Source organism: Trichechus manatus, unplaced genomic scaffold (genome assembly GCF_000243295.1).
Source record: "Trichechus manatus latirostris isolate Lorelei unplaced genomic scaffold, TriManLat1.0 scaffold00111, whole genome shotgun sequence".
Lineage (NCBI taxonomy): Eukaryota > Metazoa > Chordata > Mammalia > Sirenia > Trichechidae > Trichechus > Trichechus manatus.
The window spans coordinates 7264133-7285867 of NW_004444047.1; the positions used below are offsets into that span (position 1 = coordinate 7264133).

Below are 21735 nucleotides of genomic sequence, written 5' to 3' on the forward strand. Positions count from 1 at the left end.
TCACTGTGAGTTGAATCAACTTGACAGCACCTAACAACAACTCCACCCTAAACAAACACAGGTCTCTTCCTCCTAAACAAACAGGTGTCTCCATCCCAAACAAACTCCTCCTCTGCGCCGCCCAGCTATTTCCTCAGATAACAGCCCTACAAGAGGCCAGGGAGGGAGCTGCCCTTGACCTGCCTCCTGTGGCCTGAGGCAGCTGCTCCGACCTCCTCCCCCTCCCTCACCTTCTTCCTCCTCTGCTGCCAGCACCACTTCTGCTCCCAGAGCACCCTGTCCCCTAATTCTCACTTCCCTTGGTGGGCAGGTCAGGGCTGGTCTGGAATTCAAGGATCTTGGCCAACTGACTCCAGCCTCCTCTTCCAGGCTGGCCTCTGGCCGCTCCCAGTGACCTGATTGGAGTTTGGGAACTGCTGTCCAGCCTGGAGGTGTGGGTTGGGGGGGTGGGGGTGGACATTTCCACAGCCTTTCAGGAAATGCTGACTAGAGCACAGTGACCTCAAGACTGAATTTCTAGAAGGCAAAGTGCTGGCCCCTCTCCTGCCTCCAGTGAGTCGACGTGCCCACTGTGAGGTCCCCAGAGAGGCTGGCCCCCTCTCCTGCTCCATCACATGAGCATGCCCACGGTGGGACCCATAGAGGCCGGCAGGCCTGGGCGCCTGCGGCAGGGGTAGGGGGACGTGCTTGTGTGTGGGGTCTGTGTTTGTGACAGGAACTTACATCCTGACACCCGCCGCCCCCCCCCCCCCACACACCTGAGGCTGAGGGAGGAGGGTCTGATTTCACCGACTTGACCTCTACCCATCTGGGACCACGTGGCCCCGGCAGCCAGATTCCCCTCCTACCCACCCTAAGGCTGGTCAGGCCGACCTCACCCCGGTCTTCGGGGCGGACTGACACCGCAGCGCCCCGCCCTGCCCGAGGCTCCCCTGAGCCCCGCCCCACATGCGCCTCGATCTTTAAGCCGGCGTGGCTGGCTTGGGGCGGGGACCGATGGCAGGGACGACGGGGGACGGGCCGGGAACGGCGGGGGATCGGCCGGGGGCCACCCCGGCCCAGAGCCTGAGCGCGCTGCGGGGCTACCGCGTCTACGCGCGCCGCTGGGTCTTCCTGCTGGTGCTCAGCCTGCTCAGCTGCTCCAATGCCACGGTAGGGCCGCGGGGTCCAGGGCGAGGGTCCCGAGCGTAGGGGTCCGGGGGCGTGCGGGCGGGCGGGGTGCCGGGGTCGAGCCGAGGGTGCCCCGGGCCCCCGCCGACCCAGCTCCCACCTCCGTCTGCCCCGCACACTCTCGGTGCGCCCGAGCCCAGGACGCCGTCTGGTCCGGGCTCGGGGGCTGCGGGGACCGGGACTGCACCCCGGGACCGGCCTGGGTTTCATTTTCCTGCAGCCAAAGCGCCCGCCGCCCCGCCCGACACCAAACTTCCTTCCCGGCGCCCGCGCGCCGCGGAGCCGGGCTGTGGCCTGGGACAAGCGAGTGGGAGGCGTCGGGGCGGACAGCGCCCTGTCCCTGACGGTGGCTGGCAGCGGCGGTGGCCTGGCTGGCCCCCAGGCCTGTAACCTAGAGTGGTTCCCGGGGATCGCATTCCTGCAGCAGGGCCCTGGGGGCTGGGGGTGGTGTCACTGTTTACAGCGGGGGAAGGAGGTCCTCCAGCGGCCCTGCCTTTTGGACTAGCAATTCATCATCTGGCGGCTGCCCTCCCTCGCCAGCCCCGCCCCCGCATCTCAGCTCCCACCCAATAGGCCATGGGCCCCTGTAGGGCAGGTGTACCCTCTCTTTGGCTCACCTGTGCCGGGACACCGTTCCCTGGGGTTCTGACGCAGGGCCCTCACAGGATGAGTTACTCACCCCCCCACCCCCGTGTTTCCATAGCCCCCAGCTGGGGTCCTGCAGAGCTACTCCTGGGACTGCACTGAGCTGGGGCAGGGGCTGTCCTCCATCCTAACAGCAGAACAGCAGGGTCTCCTGGACCAAGTGCGTCAGCCCGTGAGAACCGGGAAGGCTGATTACCAGAGTCTTAGGCCCCCCCAATCCCCCCCCGACTCACTCCCATCCCTCTCTCTGGCCACAGGCTGGCTGTCTCTGTCACCCAGTCCACCTCCAGGGTCCCGGCCACCCCTGGAGCCTGCCAGGTGACTGGCTGCTCTCACTGGCTCTGTGGTGTATGTCTTCCCCACACAGCTGCCGCACTGATCTTTTTCACGGGAAATCAAGTTGAAAGAGGCTGTATAAGGAACTGGAAGCCGGGTGGGGAGGCCAGAGCAGGGTGGGGGAGGGGAGAGGGGCTGAGAGGTAGACCAGGGGCCTTTGGGGACCCCAGAGGGAGAAAGGATTTTATTCTGAGCGTGATGGTCTCGGCCACAGTGGGGACAGTGATTGGGGGAGGGGAAGAGGGAGGCTGGGGGAAGGGCTGTGTGAGCCCATGAGGCCTGGGGGTAGTGACAGGGCAGGGGACGCATGGGGGCATGGGGACGTGTTCTGGGAGGAGAGAACAGTGTTGTCCATGGGCTGTTTGGAGCCAAGTGGGAAAGGGGCCAAGGCCAACTTCAAGTCCTCTTCCAGAGCCAGGCATGGGTAGGCAGTGCCTGTTCATGAACCAGAAGCGGGAGTGTTGTGGAGGGGGAGGGGAGAGGCTTAGCCCTGCCCCCCTTCACACACTGGGCATCTGTGTCTGGGCCCCTTATTCATATGGTGCCTGGATCAGGAGATACTCAATACGCGTTGTTGGCCTAAAGGCCGTGTGACTAAAAAGGGTGCCTGGACCCCTCAGGAATTGGCACCCCACGACCCCCTGTGGTCTCCAACTCTGTCCACTTGTCCAAGCTGCATCCCAACTGCCCACTGCCTTCCACTGGGGCCTCCTTGGCGGATCTTTGTGACCCCCCCGCCCCCAGCCAGGCAGCGCATGCACCTTGGACAAGCATCCACGTGCACTTGGGTGGCTGCTCGGCGCCCACTGACCTCCAAGGTGGCCTCCTGCTCACCAGATGTGATGGGGACTGGCCGTCCTCCCAGCCCGAGGTCACTCCTGAGTCTCCCTCCGTCCCTGCTGCTGCCACCTCCGTGCATGAAGGAAGGGGCTGTGCAATTAATTATTCACCTTGCAGAGACCTCGGGAACTGGGCGGACAGCATGGGGCAGCTGTATCATGAAAAGCTGAAATTGGCGGCAGGACCTACAACTCACAGAGGTGCTGGACCTCTGCTGGACAGTCAGAGAAGGCAGGCCAGCGACCAGGGATCATGCAGGACAGGCATGGGACAGAGCCTGAGACTGTCGCTGGGCTCTGGAAGCTCGCTCTTGACTCAACAGGAGCAGCTGCGGGCTGGTTTCTGGGGGCCCTCTCTGTGCGGGCCTGGGTTCAGGTGCCTCACCGCAGGGCCTGACGGCTGCTATGCAGTGATCCAGAAACTACCCCTGTGGCCGCTTGGACCAGCCGTGACTTCCTCGCTGTGGTCTGGCTCCCAGGCCACCTGCGCCAGCAGCCTAGCATAACTGGCTTTGGGTGGAGTGGTCTGAGGCTGCAGGACTGCCCTGGAGCAGAGGTTGCCCTCAGCCCCCCGTTCCTGCAGCGGTTGTCACAGTCAGTGGGAGCTGGGGCCTCCGGAAGGTCCTTGGCCACTGAAGTGCATCCACTGTGCAAGTTTCTTTTTTTTTTTTTTAATCCACAAATCATTGTGGAACAAACCAAAACTTCACCCTGACAACCAAGAATTGTCACAATTCCTGCCCTGGTCACCCTAATGAGCAGTGAAAATTGTATTTTTCCTGGTGAGACAGTGGTGGTCCAGTGGTAGAATTCTCTCCTTCCATGTGGGAGACCCGAGTTTGAGTCCCAGCCCATGCACCTCATGCACAGCTGCCACCTGTCTGTCAGTGGAGGCTTTCGTGTTGCTATAATGCTGAACAGCTTTCAGTGGAGCTTCTAGACTAAGGCAGACTAGGACAAACTAGGAAGAAAGGCCTGGTGATCTCCTTCCAAAAAATCAGTCAATGAAAACCCAATGGATTACAACAGTCTGATCCACAGCCAATCATGAGGATGGTGCAGGGCCAGGCAACGTTTCGTTCCATTGTACATGGGTAGCCATGAGTCAGGGCCGACTCAACAACAGCTCACAACAAGCTCCACCGCAAGCCCCTAGCTCCTCCGTCTACAGCCCCAAGTGCCCAGGGCTCCCAGATTTGGAGAGCAGCAGTGTGAGGGACAGGATGGGGCAGTGCTGGGAGTGAGGTCTGGGTCCCGGCAGACAGTCTGCAGCCCAGGAGAGCCCAGCATTCCAGGAGAGCCACCAGCACGTCCAAAGGGGCACGAAGGGTGAGCTTGGGGTCCTCTAAACTGGCGCCTGGCAGAGCTGGGAGCAGATGAAGGACGTTCTTGCACGAAGCATGAATCAGGCAAATCAGGGCCCCGTCCCCACCTTGCCTAGCCCCTCTTTGCCCAGTCCGGCCGGGAGAGGGGGCAGTTTAAGAAGCCATGTTCCCCCTCCACTGGTTGGCTGGGCAGGAAGCAGCGGGCCTACTTGAGGGCGCCCCTCGGCCTGGAGATGTGTCCCTGCTCTGTTGTGAGAAAAGAAGGAAGAAGAGGCAGCTGTTTCCCCAGCTCGTGTCACATGAGGGCCTGGGGTCTGCGGCCAACACTCTGAGTGGGTCAGGAAGCTAGACTTTGCCGCCTCTGCCAGGGTGTGGCCTTGGGCAAGCATCCTGAGTCCCTGCGGGCCTGGGTGGCCTCTTCTCCAGGCACACAGCCGGGTTCTTCATGGGCTTTGATTTGTGACACTCACTCATTTGTGGTCTCTGTGTGGCCTCCCTCCTTCCCTCCTGTAATAAGCCTCGGCACTCCACTTCTCTCCTCCACCCACCCAACCTTCAGGGATGAGTCATGCCACCTCCTCCAGGAAGCCTTCCCCTCTGACCCAGCTGCACTGTCCCACTGGCCACTTCTGTGGGTTTCAACTCTTGATGATGCATGTTGGGGGGGGGTGTCACCTCGGTGGGTCTCACTTGCCCAAAAGCACAGGGTCTCCTGGAGGGCAGGGTGGGGCTGGCTTGGGCAGGGCCCGCCCAAAATTGGATGTTTCTACCTCAGGCCCAGTCACCAAGTTTGCAGACAGGTGGAGCTGCCTAGTGTATCCCCCGTCCCCTGGTGAAAAGTCCCTCTGGCCCCTGCCTTGATGCCCCATGTCTCCCCTGCCCCGAGGAGCCCCTCTGACTCCTTCCTGGGCCCCTGCTTGGCCCCTGCATGACTCTCCCAGGCCGTACTACCCCACAGTCCTTCTCACACTCCCGTCCTCTGGACATCTGTCCATAGGCATTAAGTCTCCACGGCCCGAGCAGGCCTGGCGCTCTCTCCAACAAGTTCCTCTGCTGGCACCCTGCTCAGCAGAGCTACATGATCGGGAGGCAACCAGCGTGGACACCGTGCCTGTTCCCTCTTCCACCCTCCTGGGTCGCAGCCCAGCGCCAGACGCCTCCCTCCCGGCTGGGTCTGGGTCGGCTCCTTCATCTCTGCTGTCTTAGCTCCCTAGTGCTGCTGTAACAGACATACCACAAGCGGGTGGCTTTAAAGAACAGACATGTATTTTCTCACAGTTCAGGGGGCTGGAAGTCTGAATTCGGGGCATGAGCTCCTCATCCCTTTGCAGCTTCCGTCGCCCTGGAGTTGCTCAGTTCCTTGGCAATCTTCATGGGGCATCTGTCTTCCCTGTGTGCTTGCTTCTGTATGGTCTGTCTCTTCCTGTCTACTCCCACTGGACAAGGTGGACATGTCACCTCCTTGAAGGATTAAGTCCAGTCCCTGGGCAGGGCTTGCCGGCCACAGGACCTCGGGGTTCATGCGAGGACCCCAGGGCCACTCCAGGGACAGCTGTGATGTCCATCATGGGCACACCATCTGACCGCTGCCCTGTGCCCCACAGAGCCCAGGGGACAGTGTCTGCGGCCCTCTGCCCAGGCTGACCCCACCGCCTTGTGTCCCCACAGCTGTGGCTCAGCTTCGCGCCTGTAGCCGACACTGTCGCCAAGCGCTTCTCCCTGTCCATCAAGCAGATCAACTGGCTTACGCTGGTCTACTTGGTGGTATCCATCCCGTTCGGTGTGGCGGCCATCTGGGTTCTGGATTCGGTTGGGCTCCGTGTCGCGGTGAGTCTCGGACACCACAACGAGGCCGGATCTGGGATGGGTGGGGTCTGCCTCACTGGAGCACTGGAGCTGTCATCACCTCCCCCGACTGGGGGTCTGCGAAGCCCAGCCTCTCCCCCACCCCGCCCTCCAGATGGGCAGCTCCCCAGCAGGATCACAGCACGGTTGGGGCAGTGGGAAGTCAGGGTGTCTGCATGTGGGGTGCAGGGCCAGGTTAGGTCAGGGTGCTGGGCAGGTGTAGATCTGAGGTGAGAAATGTTGGGGTGTATGGCACAGAGGGGAGGAGAAATATCTGGAGGGGGTGGGGGCAGGGCAGGATGACACCTGCAGGTGGAGGGAATCTAGGGTGGGGGGGTCTTCAGAAAGGCACAGGGCTGATGTTCAGGGTCTGGAGCCCCTTGAAGAAGTTTTTTGGGCCCCGTTTCTGCTCGGCACCACGTGGTAAGAGGAGGCTGCTTTAGGGAGTTGTAAAGGGTGGCACGTGGCATCTGGGTGACGCCTGGCAGAGCCTGGGCAAGGCTGGGAGCCCACACCTGCCGACTGGTGTCCACCGCTGGTGGTTCTGCCTGGAGGTCGGATGTGGGGGGAAGCGAGGGCTGCATCTGCAGCCTCGGCCGTGGGTGGAGGCGAGACCTCCCAGGACTGCGGAAGAAGGAACGCCAAGGATGCCCCGAGAACCCCAGCACTTAAGGGGTGGAGTGAGGTCCATGAGGGAGGGAAGCTATCAGAGGAAGAAGAAAGAGAGACCTAGGAACTGACCGCTGGGAGAGCTGGGCAGCAGGGCCTGAGTACTGGGGGCCAATGTGTGGGCGGAGACCCTCAGGACCTCAGCCCACCCTGTCAGGGCAGCGTCGAGAGAGAAGCGAGGGGGCCGGGAGGAGCGTGCTCGGTCACCTGCACGGGCCACAGCGCAGCAGATGGCAGAAATGTCTCAGGAGCTTGTGAGGAGGAAGGGACCTGAGGGGTGGGCCCCAGAGGAGCGTGACTGGGGAAGGGTCTAAAGACTGAGAATCTGGGGTGTGCCTTCAGGGGGAAGGGGACGCGCCAGTAGGGAGGGGGAGGCTGAAGATGAGGGGGATTCTCAGAGCAGGTTGGGGAAGGCTTAGGGGGGAGAAGAGGCTCCGTTCTCTGAAGAGGGGGAAGACCCTATGAGCTGGCAGGCAGGGGGCTGACTTTCAGTACAGTAGGGGGTGGAGAAGCAGGACATTGGGGTTGGTGGGGAAAGGTGGAGGGTCTGAGGTGAATGGGGTGCTGCCCCATCAACCCTCAGCTGACTGCGCATTTCCAGCCTATGACCTCTCCCCCCAACCCCCTCGGCTGTGGAGGAACAAAGGGCGAAGGGGGTTGGGTTTTGCCCTCCTCCCAAACACTTCACCCCGGTGCCTTGGTGGGGTCAATGGCACACCATCCACCCTGCCTCCCCACCGCCCTCCCTCCACTCCCCTGTCTACCCATCCTCCATGGAGACCAGGAGGGGCCGTTGATGGTCCCAGGGAAGGGATAGTGCTCCGATGATGTGGACACTGCCCAGGCCTGGCTTCCCAGCCATGCCCATGGCCAGAGCACTCTGTCTGTCCTGGAAGTAAACGCCCAGGAGGGAGGGAGGAGCCCATGGATCTGTGAGGAGGGGCAGCCAAGGCAGGGTGGCCTGAGCAGCGCTCCTGTCCTGTCCCTGCAGACCGTCCTGGGTGCGTGGCTGAACTTCCTTGGGAGCGTGTTCCGCGCTTTGCCCTGCATGGATCTTTCATTCCGGACTCCGTTTGCCTTCCTTATGGCTGGGCAGAGTCTCTGTGCCCTGGCCCAGACCTTGGTTGTCTTCTCTCCGGCTAAGCTGGCTGCCGTGTGGTTCCCTGAGCACCAGCGAGCCACAGCCAACATGATCGCCACCATGTGTGAGTACAGGCGGGGGCGGGGGCCACCTCCAAGCCCCTCCCTCGGGCTCCTCTGCCTCCTCTGGCTTTGCTGCCATGGTCCTGGCGCCTAAGGCCCCATACTCCCCGTGCTTTCCGGTAGGGGGTGGTGGCACCAGAGCTGGGAAGGTCCTGCAGGAAACAGGCAGACCTGACATTTCTCTGTCCATCCTTCTGTCCATCCAGCAAACCCCCTGGGCATTCTGCTGGCCAATGTGCTGTCGCCTGCTCTGGTCCAGGAGGAGGATGACATCCCCTTGATGGTGAGTGAGGTCACGAGTGTGTGATGTGTGTCAGTGGGTGTGCACTCGTGCACCCACACATGTCCATGTGAGCGTGCACTTGCGCATCCATGCACACACCAGACACCGGGGTGGGTGACATGATGTGCATGGGACCCTCTATGTCTGTGCAAGTGTTGGTGCTGTGTCAGGCACCGTTCTAGGGGCTGGGATGCCAGGTGATTACATTCCACTGGGGACCCGAGGCCACTGGTGAGAGGCAGTCAGGGGAGGGCACTGGTGACCAGGGTCAGAGAGGAGGAGACATTTGTGCTGAGAGCAGGGGCCGGGAGCTCTGAGGGGGTGTCTAAGAAGAGGGAGCAGCAGAAGCCAAGGCCCTGAGACAGGACAGCTCTCGTAGCAAAAAGGCTCAAGGAGCAGATAAGCTCTCCACTGGAGCAGCTCTAAGACGGTTCTCAGCCAGTGCCACTGCCCTCCTCCAGTGATCAGCGAGTGCAGCTTCTCTGCCATGCAGGCCTCCCTGCCATCAGCCTCTCTGCTGCTAACTGGCTCAGCTCATAGCCAGGGTAGCAGCTCACTCAGCTCTCTTAGCTGCTGCCCTCCTAGCTAGGAGCCTGCCACTGGGCCTCTCTGCCGCCAGGTGCTCTGCCATCGGCCTCTCCATCACCACCAGCCCAGCCCACAGCCAGAGTAGCAGCTTGCTCAGCTCTCTTAGCTGCTGTCTGCCATCAGGCTTCTCCGCCACTGGCTCTCCACCATCAGCCTCTCTGCTGCTAACTGGTCCTGCTCACAGCCAGAGTAGCAGCTTGCTCAGATCTCTCAGCCGCTCTCTGCCGTGAGGCGTCTCTACTGTCAGGCCTCTCTGCTGCTAACTGGCCCAGCTCATAGCCAGTGTAGCAGCTGCAGGACCACTCTGCTTCTCCGCCACTCTCTCTCTCAACCAGAAGGCCTAGAAACTCTCTGCATCCAGCCATTTATATATCCCGATCCTCAGTTACAAGGTGGGACCTCCCTCACCAGACCAGAGTTCAGCCAATCCTCAATTACCCATGAGATGTCAGTCAATTCAGGTCTTATTCAAAAGTAACATTTTCTGCCAGCAGAGACCAGCTCCTCCCTTGGGCAAAAGTAACAACTCTTTGGGGTAGAAAGCAACCAAGGAGGTCCCCCTCCTTCCCAGTTGCTTCTCCCAAGAACTAGGGCAAAGGTAACTCCTCAGGGCTTAGGGGCAAAATCTCCCAAGCTGTTTTTCTAAAGAACCAAAGCAAAAGGTCACATAAAAGAACTCATTGCACCAGACTGTTAGGTGGGTGAGTTGGAGCTCTGGAGAAGGTCAGGCTAAAGTGTGGGCGTCATCCTTGTGAGATATTTTGAAAGCCATGGCTCCAAATGGAAGCACCTACATGGAGAACAGAGGTGGAGAAAGCCGAGTCTGTAACCAGCCCTGAGCTTCCAGTTGGTTGGAGACCCACAGTTCGAAGGTCCAGAGCAGGCGCGGCCAGGGAGGAAGGAGGGGATGGAGGAGTGCGCCACCACAGAAACCCAGGGCGGGGGCTTCAAGGTGACTACGTGTGAGTGTGCATGGGTGTTTGCATGTGCTTTTGTACCCACGTGCATCCATACTTGTGTGCAAAAGTGTGTGTGCACATGCATGCATACGTGTTCAAATATGCATACCCTCCTGAAGCTTGGTGTCTATGTGATCCCTGCTGGCGTCGCCTGCCTGCTGGCCACTGCGTGCCTCTGGGAGAACGTGCCGCCCACCCCTCCCTCGGCTGCAGCTGCCAGCTCCACCTCGGTGAAGTTCCTTGATGGGCTGAAGCTGGTCAGTGCTCCTGGGGGTGGAGGTGGATTTGCCCTGGGTAGGGTAGGGGGTGCTGGTGTCTGTGAAAGGGAGGAGGAGCCAAGGAAGGCAAGGGGGTCAGGAAAGCTCCTGGTCAGAACCCCTGTGGATTGCATGGTTGCTTGTCCTGACACCAGCATGAGTGAGAGCCCACAAGTTGTCCCTCAGGACACTGACTCCCTGAGTGTGTTGGGTGGGCGTCCCCATTGGTGGTTCCAAGGCTGAGCAGCCCCTTCTTCTCCAGCTGATGCGGAACAAGGCTTACATCATCTTGGCGCTGTGCTTTGGGGCCAGCATCGGGATCTTCTCCAGCTTCACCGCCCTCCTGGAGCAGATTCTCTGTGTGAAGGGCTACTACAATGTGAGTGTCTGCCCCCCCCCGCAACATTAGGGCTGCCCGTGCATGGAGAGGGGCTCAGAGGCTCTGCCATCCACCCCTGTGGAGTCACCCACAACCTCCCCAAATGCTCAGTGTCCATACCTCAAACGGGGACAATGTTGATGACCTTTGGCTGTTGTGGGTGTTGTTGAGATACTAGGTATGAAAAGTGATATCACATGCCAAATGCCGTCTGCAGGTGGTGGTGGAGGAGGTGGTGGTGATGGTGGCTATGGGGATGGCATGGAGCAGGTGGAGGAGTTGATGGTCCTGGTGGCAGGGGTGGTGGTAGAGGAGATGGTGGTGGTGATGCTGGCCCTCAGGATGGGATGGAAGAGGTAGGGGAGGTGATGGTCCTGGTGGCAGGGGTTATAGTGGTAGAGGTGGTGGTGGTGGTGGCCATGGGCATGAGATGGAGGTCCTGGTGGCCATGGAGATGGGATGGAGGTGGTGGAGGTGATGGTCCTGGTGGCAGGGGTAATGGTGGTGGTGGTGGTGGTGGTAGCCATGGAGATGGAATGGAGAAGATGATCCAGGTAATGGTCCTGATGGCAGGGGTAATGGTGGTGGTGGTGGTGGTGGTGGTAGCTATGGGGATGGATTGGTGGTGGTGGTGAAGATGGTGGTGCTGATGATGTGACTGGAGGAGGGGATGGTGGCACTGGGATTTTATATGTGGTGCTTTGAACCATCTTTCCCTGTTAGGCTCCAGCCCTGGCAGGTCTCCGAGGAGAAGTCCTCCTCTGACAGTTGGAGATGAGGACATTGAGGTCTTGCAGAGGGGAGGCACTTGCCACAACCCTTCTGCCATCTGGCATCATCACTGGTCCCCACATACACACTCTTACCTCTACCAGGGTGCACAGGCCTGAGGGCATGTGGGCGTCTGCAGTGACCGTGCCCTTCCCTGAGCCTGGAGGACCATCTCCCCTCCGCAGTTGTTGAGTCTCTGGGTGGGGGGTGATACAGTGGAGAACCTTGACAGGGAGATGCCACCCCACATGGAGGCCCATGGTGCAGATGTGACCTGCCTGTGGTGTCATTCGTGGGCTGTGGGCATTGCACAGTGTTCCTGCCACGGGCCCCCTGGTGACGGTGTATGTCCTAAGGATCAGTGCTAAGCTGATCTTCCTCTGGGGTCCTGGAGGTGCCGTGCCTCTGATGACAGGGTGCCCCTGGCCTCTCCTCCTGCAGGATTTTGCAGGCCTCTGTGGGGCCCTCTTTATCATGTGTGGGTTCCTGGGGGCACTGGGTCTTGGCCTGTACGTGGACCGGACCAAGAACTTCACCGAGGCCACCAAGATCGGCTTCTGCCTGACCTCCCTGGCCTGTGTGGCCTTCGCTGTGGTGAGAGCCCCTTCTTGCTGAGACCACCCCTGCAGGGTGGGGGCTGAGGTGGGTCCCAGGTAGGCAGGAGGGCAGTGCTGTGGGCTCAAGTTACCTTGGGCCAAGGCCAGGAGGGAGCGTGAGAACTGGATGGGGCAGCAGCAGCTCAGCTAAATCCGGCCTCTGACTGCCTGGCTGGTCCCAGGAGATGGGGGCTTCCCTGAGCCCTGCACCCTGCCCTCCCAGCCCCACACCCAGCGCAGCCGGGATGGGTGGGCTCCATCCAGGACCGGGCCAGGTCTGGGGTGTTGGGTGCGTCCAGCAGCCCCTGCCCTCTGTGAGATTGCTCTTGCTCCAGGTGTCCCAGCTGCCAGGACAGACCATCTGGCTGGCGGTCGTCTGCTCCCTGTTCGGGCTCTTCGGCCTGTCCATTGCGCCCATCACCATGGAGCTGGCGGTAGAGTGCTCCTTCCCCGTGGGTGAGGGCATCGCCACGGGCCTGGTCTTCGTGCTGGGGTAAGTGACCATCCACTCCAGTGACCCGCGTGGTGCTTGCTGCCCTTGGGTCCCCATATGCACTAAGCCCCTGGAGACCCTCTCGCCACACCACCCCTCTGCCCAGGTCGCGCAATCCAGCCCCTCGCCTGAGCCCGACCACTTGTCCCTGCCCTTGCCTGCTGACCGAATGGCTGTTCCCTGCCCCTCTGCTGTGGTGGCGTCCAGCGACTCAGCCCAGTGACTGAGGGCCATGTGTGTGTCCAGGCAGATCGAGGGCATGCTCATTATGGTGGTGCTGACCGCACTGACTGTGCACCGTGCAGAGCCGTCCTTCTCCACCTGCCAGCATGGGGAGGCCCCACTGGACTGGACGGGTGAGTTCACGCTCGGACCCCAGGAGCCCCATTCTCAGGGGCTGGCACTGCCTCCAAGACCCTCAGCCCAGGCTGAGCCCCAGAGAGGGGAGGCGGGGAGGTCAGGGCCTGGGGACAGAGGTCCCCTTCTGCCCTCGGCCCTCCTCTGGCTCAGGCCCTGGACACTTGCCCTAGCTGGCCGTGTTCTCTTGGCCACCATGCACTCTCCTGGGAGGGGGCGTGGTGTGGAAAGACAGGGCAGGCGGTAAGCAGTCAGAGGGCCACAGGCAGAACCACTGGGCATAGCACTGTGGGAACTGGGGGCTCCTGGGAGCAGACCTGAGTCCTTGCTTAGACCCCCACCTCTAAAAACCCCCAGTGTGAGGTGTTCAAAAAGAGATCAGAGACGCAGAGGAAGAGAGAGACAGGGGTGGGGTCAGAGAGACAGAGATTCGGGTGGGGACAGAGATCAGACAGATAAAGAGATAGAGACAGACGGGGTGGGGACAGAGATCAGAGACACAGACAGAGACAGGAGTGGGGACAGACCCAAGAGACAGAGGGACTTTGCAGGCTCATGTCCTAGAGACCCTGTGCCTGGAACCTGGGAGCCCAGGGCTCAGTCTGTGATGGGCTCTCAAGCCCTGTGGGGACTGAGAAGGGATCTGTTTCTGGGTGGCTGTGGTCCTGGTTAGTGGGGTCAGCATGGGTCGGGGTCACCGGGCTCGGTCAGTCCTGGGGGCAAGTGTGACGCGTGGTGTTCCCCCAGCGTCCGTGTTGCTGATGGCCAGCCTGTGTGCCGTGTGCAGCTGTGTCTTCGTGATCTTCTTCCACACCCCGTACCGGCGCGTGCAGCTCGAGGCCAGCGCCTCCCCCTCCATCCAGGAGGACTATGTCCAGGGGGACACCAACCCTGAGCCCGCCTCGGCAACCACACCCTGAGCCCCCAGCACCACATCAGCAGCCGGCTCTGCTGGCAAGTGTTGGGAGTGTGTTTCCAGACCCTGCTCTGGCCCCGCTGCCCCTGGGGAGCCCTGACCCCGAAGGGCCCCAGGACCCCGAGACGTCGAGATCACGTCCACAGGTGAAGGGAGTAGGGCCAGGTGTTGACAACCTCTGAGGACAAGAAGTGGGCTGGGACCTTTCTTGAACGGAAGGCTTGCTGGAGGCCTGGCCTGGAGAGGCCAGCTCTCATGAGCTGTGCTGGGGAGATGCCCTGAGTCACACCAAGAGCCTGGGACGGGGTGCCGGCACCCCGCACAGGCACGGGGACTTGGCACACCCAGCGTGCACCCCATGGCCTCAGCCCAAGGCAGATGCTGTGGCCGCGGCAAGAGGAGCTACTTCAGTGTGGACGCAGGTGCACTCCAGGGCGACAGGACCACAGGACACCTTGGTGTCCAGACACAGGACGGCCAGTCCTGGGGAGGGTTAATGCAGGGAGCCGGGCTGGGGGCAGGGCCGAGGGGGAGCTGGGCAGGTGGGGGGGGGGTCGAGTGTGCCCGCATGGCTGAGTCTGGAGTGGACAGGGGTCTCAAGGGCCTGGCTGGAAGAATCCTGCTCCAGACCCTGGGCCGGTGGTAGGGCAGAGGGGGCAGCGAGGGGGCGCACACCAGGAGACCCCCCCCACAGGCAGACAATGCAGGCGCAGGTTTGTGGGCCCACGTTTATTGAGTGGTCGCAGCCCAGGGGAGGCCCTGGGGGTGGGCCCCTCATTCCTCCGTCTCCTCCCTGCCTTGTAGTCTAAGCTGCCCGCAGCATCGATGGAGGCGAACTGGAACATCTGGTTGACCTATGAGCCGGGTGGGGTGGAGGGGCATCAGGGATGGGGGTGGGACCAGAGGGGTCCCTGAAGGGCCCCAGTGGGGTTGGACATGGGTGAATTACAGGCAATGAATTGCTGTCGGCTCTGAGGCTCTTTTTCGAAGAGACGGAGGCGTTGCGGGGGCTGGGGTGCAGGGTTGGGGTGGAAAGGATGGCGCAGACAGCCCCCACTGTGGCCTGGCCCCTCGGCCTGGCCCCGGCCCAGACCCCTCCCCTTCTTGATCACCTACAGGTCACTGAATGCCACAGGCGCCCAGCACTAGGCCTTCCGGCATGTGGGGGTGGGTGGCAGGGAGGTATGGTGGGAGCTGGGGAGGCCACAGTCTCACCCACTGGGCTTGAAATGTGCAGAGCTGGCCTAGGGGGTTGGGTTGCAGGGGATGTGGGGACCCCTGCTGTCAGCACCCACACTTGCCCAGGATGCACCTGGCACTGGCCGCCGCGCTGAGCCCGCTGAGCTGTTTCCCCGCCCCAGGGCCTGTTCTGACAGTGGGTGTGTAGGCAGAGGGGGCGCCCTGCACTGGGGGGCTGCCATGTCCCACAGCTGACCCTCAGAACCCCCAGCCCGTGACGGGCACTGGACTTGGAAGAGGAACGTAGGGGAGGTAGAGGGGAAGGCAGATGGGCCAAGGGGCGGCGGGGCCGAACCTCTTCCATGGTCATCTTGTCGGCCTGGGACATCAGCAGACGTTTGAGGCTAAGGAAAGGGAAGGGAAGGGAAGGTGTTCTGAGAAGGGTCAGCTCGGAGCTAACTGGAGGGGCTGCCTGGGGCGCGCCTGTGACCCACACGTTGGCAGTTCACCCCCTCGGGCTTCTCCACGGAGAGGGGCTAGGGGCAGGACTCTTGGGAAGACCCTGAGGGTGCGGCTGGCTCACTGACGTCTCCCTGCCAGTCCCGCTCACAGCCCAGGCACCCGGGGGGTAGCACCAGGGCAAGGGTCCTTTCCCGATACACACACTCACGGTGCCATCATCCTGGGGACTCTGCCCAGGGGGTGGGGGGCGTCTCATGGGGCAGAGACTAAGGTAGATGAGAGCAAATGCCGAGCACACAGAGGTGCTTTGCCAGAATGTTCCCTTCCCCCGGGCCTGGCACAAGGCTGTTGCTGGGTGCCATCCAGTCTATTACGACTCATAGTGACCCCATGTGACAGAGTAGAACAGCCCCATAGGGTTTCCTAGGCTGCAGTCTTTACAGGAGCAGATTGCCAGGTCTTTCTCCTGCAGAGCCGATAGGTGGGTTTGAAGCCCCAACCTTTGGGTTAGCAGCCGAGTGCTTAACCACTGCACCACCAGGGCTCCTGGCATGAAGTCAAACCAAACCCCTTGCCATCGAGTTGACTCTGACTCATAGCAATCCTATAGGACAAAGTAGAACTGCCCCATAGAGTTTTCTAGGCTGTAATCTTTACAGAAGCAGATTGCCACATCTTTCTCCCATGGAGCGGCTGGTGGGTTCAAACCGCCAACCTTTGGGTTAGCAGCCGAGTGCTTTAACCGCTACATCACCAGGGGTCCTGGCACAAGGTAGCCCACAACAGAAGGGGTTAAATACAATAATAATAAAACAATAATAGTTATTATGTAATAACTCATTAATAATGAATATAATAACTTAGTCATAGTGACAGCGATGCCCCAGTACCTGGCTGGACCCTCAGTGAACAGGACTGGTTAACTCTCAGTTATCCGGGAGGGGACTGAAGCTGGTGAGAGGCGGGGGAGCTGGGCTTGGCGGGCAGGCAGCCAGGCGCCCCCTCCCTGGGGCAGGGTGTCCTCAGACCCTCAGAGCTGACCTGGGGACTCCCTCCCGCCTCCGTGTACCCCTGCCCAGCAGCCGGCCGGCACTCACTACTCCTTGTTGATGCTGCCTTTGCCCTCGGGGTCAAGCATCTTGAAGGCGTTTAGGATGGTCTCCTCAGCGTCTGTACCTGCCCCCAAAGATACCTTGAGCCCTGGGCATTTAGGGTGCCAGTCCTGCTCTGGGCCACACCCCAGGCAGGCAGGGGAGGGGGAGGGGAGGAGGGAGACACAGCCCTGGCCCTGGGACCCCAGGCCTTTGCCACACGGTGCCCTCCGCCTGAGCAGCCCCGTCCACGCCTGTCCACCTGGGAGACCCTGTCCTCCCAACCTGCGGCCACCTCGCTGGGCCTCGACAGGGCTCTTCTGAGCGCCCCTTGGGGTCCAGCTCAGGCCTGGAATTGGGGCGAGTGCTCCACGGTTGAGATGAACAACTCAGCCATCAGCCTCAAGGGACCCAGGGACAGACAGGAAGTGGGGAGGGGGAACAGCCCAGTTCAGTTTGAGTGTCCCAGCTCACATGCCTCTGGGGCGGCAGCCAGGGACCCCCAGAGGTGTAGGTCCCCAAATACTAGGTGTGAAGATTTTTCAGGAGAACTGAAAATATTGATTTTTAAGTAAAATGTCTGGGTTTGTGTTAAACCAGTTGCCGTGGAGCTGACTCCTACTCGTGGCGACCCCACGTGTGTCAGAGTAGATCAGTGCTCCAGGAGGTTTGCAATGGATGAGTTTTGGGAAGCAGATCACCGGGCCTTTCTTCCAAGGTGCCTCTGGGTGGCCTTGAACCTCCAACCTTTCAGTTAGCAGCTGAGTTTGTTAACCATTTGCACCACCCAGGGACTCCTGGATTTGTGTCAAAACCAAAAAAAAAAAAAAAAAAAAACCCGTTGCCATCGGGTCGATTCTGACTCATAGAGACCCTACAGGACAGAGAACTGCCCCATAGGGTTTCAAAGGAGCGCCTAGTGGATTCCAACTGCCAACTTTTTGGCTAGCAGCCATAGCTCTTAGCCACTATGCCAGCAGGGTTTCTGGATTTGTGTCGGGAACTAGCTAAACACAGGCACGGACACATTGGCCTGAGGGGTTCCCCTGGCTAGAGGAGAAGGGGCCTGGCCCCGGCTCCACCTGGCATCTGCTCACATGGCACCCAAGGGGGCTCACCTGGTGTCCCCACACCTGGTGCCCACCCACCTGGAAGCCACAGGCACTCACCTTGTGTCCCCACTCCTGGCCATCACAAATCCGGCATCCATGGACACTCACCTGGTGTCTGCACCCCTGGCGCTCACACACCTGGCATCAGCAGGCTGTCACCTGGTACCCCCATACCTGGCAGCCGCATACCTGGTGTCTGCAGGCATTTACCGTTCAGCTTCTCCCCAAACAGGTTCAAGAACATAGTGAAGCTGATGGGCCCCAAGGCCTCCTTGAGCATGGCATCTAGCTCATCGTCCTTGATGTTGGTTTTGCCTGTGGCAGACGCGGGAGTGGGGGTGGGGACAGAAATGTCACCTCCTGGGGAAGCCCCTGCCCTCCGTGTCTGTCCCCAGCCCGGCTCTCTGTCCTTCCCCCGTTGTGGCTATTGTCACTACTGCCTGTGCTGTCCCCACTGGCAGGTGAGCCCTGGGGGGGCTGTTCTGTCCATTCACCAGGGTGATCCCACAACAGTGCTGGCACACGGAGACAAGGGAGGGGATCCTGACCCACCCTGGGGATATCCTCTGCCAGCTCTGGGTACACCAGGGGGGATTTCCTCTCCTGGGAGAGGGCCCTGGCCCCACCTCCTCACAGCCGGCAGGGACGGGGGTCAGCTCTCACCCCAGAATTGTACTTGAGGTCGGGGCACCCAGGCTTTACTCAGAGAGGAAGGATGAGGGTGTGTTGGGGGGCTGAGGGTCCGTGGGCTGACAGCATTCTCCCGGGACCACCTATCCAGGGAGACATAGGTGTCCTTCAGGTCCTCCTTGTCGACAAACCTGTCTCGGTTCTGATCCATCAGCGTGAACGCCTGCAAAACCAAGCCAGGGTGCTGGTGCCACCGCCACCCGGCTCCACCCTTCCGAGTTGCACCTTCCTCTCACACCCGCTGCCCCCTGCTCCAAGTGAAGCTCTCAAGGGCCTTTCATGCACCTACGCTAGGCCTTCTGGGGGCCTCAGGCCGAGCCTTCTGGGAACAGGGGCTCACCTCCTTGAACTCCTGGATCTGGGTCTGCTCAAAGTTGGAGAAGACATTGGAGGATGCCCTCTGGGCCCGGAGGGCCCCCCCTTTCTTCTTCTTGGTCTTCCTGCTGGCCTGGAATGAGAACGGAGCCTGAGGGTCCTCTAGGCAGCTGGGGTGGGGGGAATGCTCTGGTGTTTTGTGAGATTTAACTCGGAGGGTGGGCGGGCCGTGCACTGGGTGGGGGGGGCGGGGCGAGAGGGGCTGGGCAGCTGCAGGCTCTGGGTTCCCAGCATCAGTGGGGAGGGGGCAGGGCAGTGACCCCGAGGAGGCCTGGGAAGAACACAGCCCCCAGACTCGGGCCTCTGAACTTGGCTGGCCTCTGGGTGCTCAAGGGGCAAGCTGACTGTATGGGTGGCCAGGAGGTGGGTGGGTTTGTTCTGAGGGTCTGTCAGCAGGGCGGCTGTCAGGCGTGTCTCCCACCCCCAGCACAGAGGCCCACCCTGTCTCCTGCTCACTCCCGCTCTCCTCCGGTCCCAGCCGCCCGCCCTCCCTGCACTCACGCTCACCATGCCTGTCCGCCAACGTGCAGCCTGTGCCCCTGCTGCCCAGGCTCGTCCGTCTTAAGCTGCTGCCCGGTCCCCCAGGACGGCTCCAATGTCGGCCATCGCTCCCTACAAGGACAGGCTCCCGGCCACCCTGAAGGACCAGATGACTGCAGAGCAAGCTCCAGGCAGCCCGGGGGTGACTCAGGTGCCCCTCCCTGCCCAGCCCTCTGCCCCAGCTCCCAGCCCTCCCTGCCCCCACCCAAGAGCCTTCATCCCCAGGAGCAGTCAGCAGGGCCCACAGCCTCATCCCAGGGCCACCCTTCCATCCTCACGGCCGGGAACTCCTGCCTGGCACCTGGGGACAGATGACATGGCCTGGGTGGAAGGGAACTGGTGGAACCACGAGGCCAGCACTCAAACTCCAACCTGCTGGAGTTCCCACTGCACCTCCCACCCCAATTGAGAATAAACCACAGCCTCGTGGGCAATGTCTAGGGGAGCCTGCGGGCCTGCAGAGATGAAAGACGCACTCCAAAGTCGGGAGCCCTCTGCCAGCGGGGTGGGAGCGGGGCGGGAGAGGGCCTGGGTGAGGCTGTTTGGGAGTCTGGAGGCCCAGCAGGAGAGGGGACAGGGCTGCGGGTAGAGAGAGGTGGCGGCAGGGACCCTGCATTATTCCACCGCACCGCAGCTCCCCGCCTGGAGAACACCCTCAGAGTCCTCAGGGCCTGTGTCTGGGTGAGAGGTGGCAGTAAACAGGACCGAGAGCAGTTAGGGACAGGGATAAAGGACCTGGCCCCCCCCCCCCCCCCGAGAGTGCTCGGCTCCCAAACCACATCTGCATTTGCAAAAGCAGCCCCCACGGTTCCCTTTCTGTATTGGGATTCTGCTCCCCAGGGGACATGCAGCCTCGCGGGCACCAGTGGCTTCCTGGTAGGTAGGTGCCAGCACGCTAGGTTCCTGGGCTTGGATTGTCTTCAGGCAGCTCAGTGTTTGCTGACAGTGTGGGGGACGGGACGCCACAGGGTCAGTTCACTGTGTGTCTGTGTGTGTCTGTGTGTGTGTGTGAGACAGAGAGACAGGGCCAGGGCTGGGGAGCTCTGGGAGGCATTGACGGCCTGGTGAGCTGGGGGGCTGCAGCCTGGGAGGATGCCCAAAGGGATGCAGTTACCTGAAGGGGGAACACGGTGGCAAGGCCGGAGGCAAGGGCCAGGGCAGGTTCATGGGTTTTATTCCTGGCTGGGCTCAAAAGGGCCTGATGCTGGGAAAGCCGAGAAGGGCCAAGAGAGCCCCCTGGGGAGGGTTCCTGGGGCAGCCGGAGCCTGAGCTGGCACTAAAGATAGCCCGGAGCCCCAGGAGAATGTTAGGCTTTGCCTGACCAGCATGGCCGACAGATGCAGCAGTACCACAGGCAAACCCAGAGTCCTGTGCCAGGTGGGCACTGGGACCCCAGGAAGGGCCCTGAGCCAAGGCAGGAGTGTGTGTGCATTGGGCGGTCCTATCTCCCCCTCCCCGCCCCGTCTGTGGTAGCTACGTGATCCCCTTTCCCTCCCACCACTCCAGCCCCCACCTTCGGCCCCAGAGACACTTATTTTTGATTCTGGAAGCAGGAGCTGCTGAGGAGCCTGGTTTATTTTAAAATCCAGTGAAGGAAAAGCACATTTGCCACCTGAGGTCATCGGCCCAACTGCTCAAGGGCAAGAACCCAGGGCTGTGCGGGGTGGGGGCAGGGACGAGGGTGCTGGAGGCCAGGCATCCCTCCTCTGCGGTTTATCTCGTGCCTGGGAGAGGCGTTATAAGCTTTAATAGCAGTGAGGGCTGCGGAAGGGTTCTGCACCCCCATGAGGCCCAGTGGAGCCCAGGCCCATGTCCTCATCCACTCTTAGGCTATCCCCAGGCAGACGGAGGCTCAGGGCAGGTCTCAGGGTCTTTGGAGCCTCAGAGGCTGAGTGTGGTCTGCTTCTGGACCCCTGAGGGCCTGGGTTCAGGCAGAAAGGTTCAGGGAAGGAGATGTCCCCTCAGAGGTGGGGGAAGGAGCGGCCAGTGGAGTCCTCAGAGGGCAGATGGCGCAGGGTGGGGTGGCTCTTGGGCCCCACGCCAGCCTCACAGTGCAGCAGACTGAGGGTGAGCAGGAGGGCTCAGCGGTCCTGTAGATTGGCCTTGGTGTTCCCACCCCTCAGACCAGAAAACAGAGGGCAGGTGACTCCTGTCAACCAGAAATGACCGCAATCAGTCTACACCTGCTCCAGGTGCTTCCACCTAAAAGCCTTCCTCAGCTGGTGTTTTCCAAACCCACATTCTCTGCAGACTTCATCACGGTAAAGCCACGAACCCTTGTCTTGCAAATGAAAGACTGGATGCACGGCCCAGTCGCAAACTTCTCCTCCCCGCGCCCCCATAGGACCCGTCTTTGCTACAGTGACAGCTTTCCAGAACCTGTCCCTTTTTTCCCAACAAACTTCCTCCACGCGTCTTAAAAATGGAGGCTGCTCTCTCTCCCAGACTGAAGTCTGGTATCTCCCCTGGAGAGCCAGACTTCCTGCCGCAGCAGTTTGGCTTATTCCTAAATAAAACCTTCGTTAAAATTTTTAATACTATAACTCGACTCCAGAACTGTCATTTAACACTTCCCAGAGCTCCCTGGGAAACCCTCGCGGCGTAGTGTTTCAGAGCTACAGCTGCTAACCGAAAGGTCGGCTGTTCAAATCCACC

At 61.0% G+C, this 21735-nt stretch overlaps 2 protein-coding genes across 2 annotated transcripts; one reads left to right on the plus strand and one right to left on the minus strand.

Annotated features, from left to right (window-relative positions):
* Positions 1-996: 996 nt before the first annotated feature.
* SLC49A3 (solute carrier family 49 member 3) lies at positions 997-14129 on the plus strand. Its single transcript, XM_004383578.2, has 10 exons — positions 997-1152; positions 5984-6142; positions 7821-8034; positions 8239-8315; positions 9982-10119; positions 10382-10498; positions 11711-11863; positions 12201-12358; positions 12605-12714; positions 13463-14129. Exons 1-10 carry the CDS (start codon positions 997-999, stop codon positions 13633-13635), a joined length of 1455 nt encoding a protein of 484 aa, XP_004383635.1. The 3' UTR covers positions 13636-14129.
* On the minus strand, positions 13996-19050 carry MYL5 (myosin light chain 5). The gene is made up of 8 exons (XM_023737956.1): positions 19042-19050; positions 18506-18613; positions 18255-18328; positions 17686-17792; positions 16370-16448; positions 15166-15214; positions 14236-14485; positions 13996-14114 (listed from the first exon to the last, which is right to left on the minus strand). The coding sequence occupies exons 1-8, from the start codon at positions 19048-19050 to the stop codon at positions 13996-13998; spliced, it is 795 nt and encodes a 264-aa protein (XP_023593724.1).
* Between the last annotated feature and the right edge of the window lie 2685 nt (positions 19051-21735).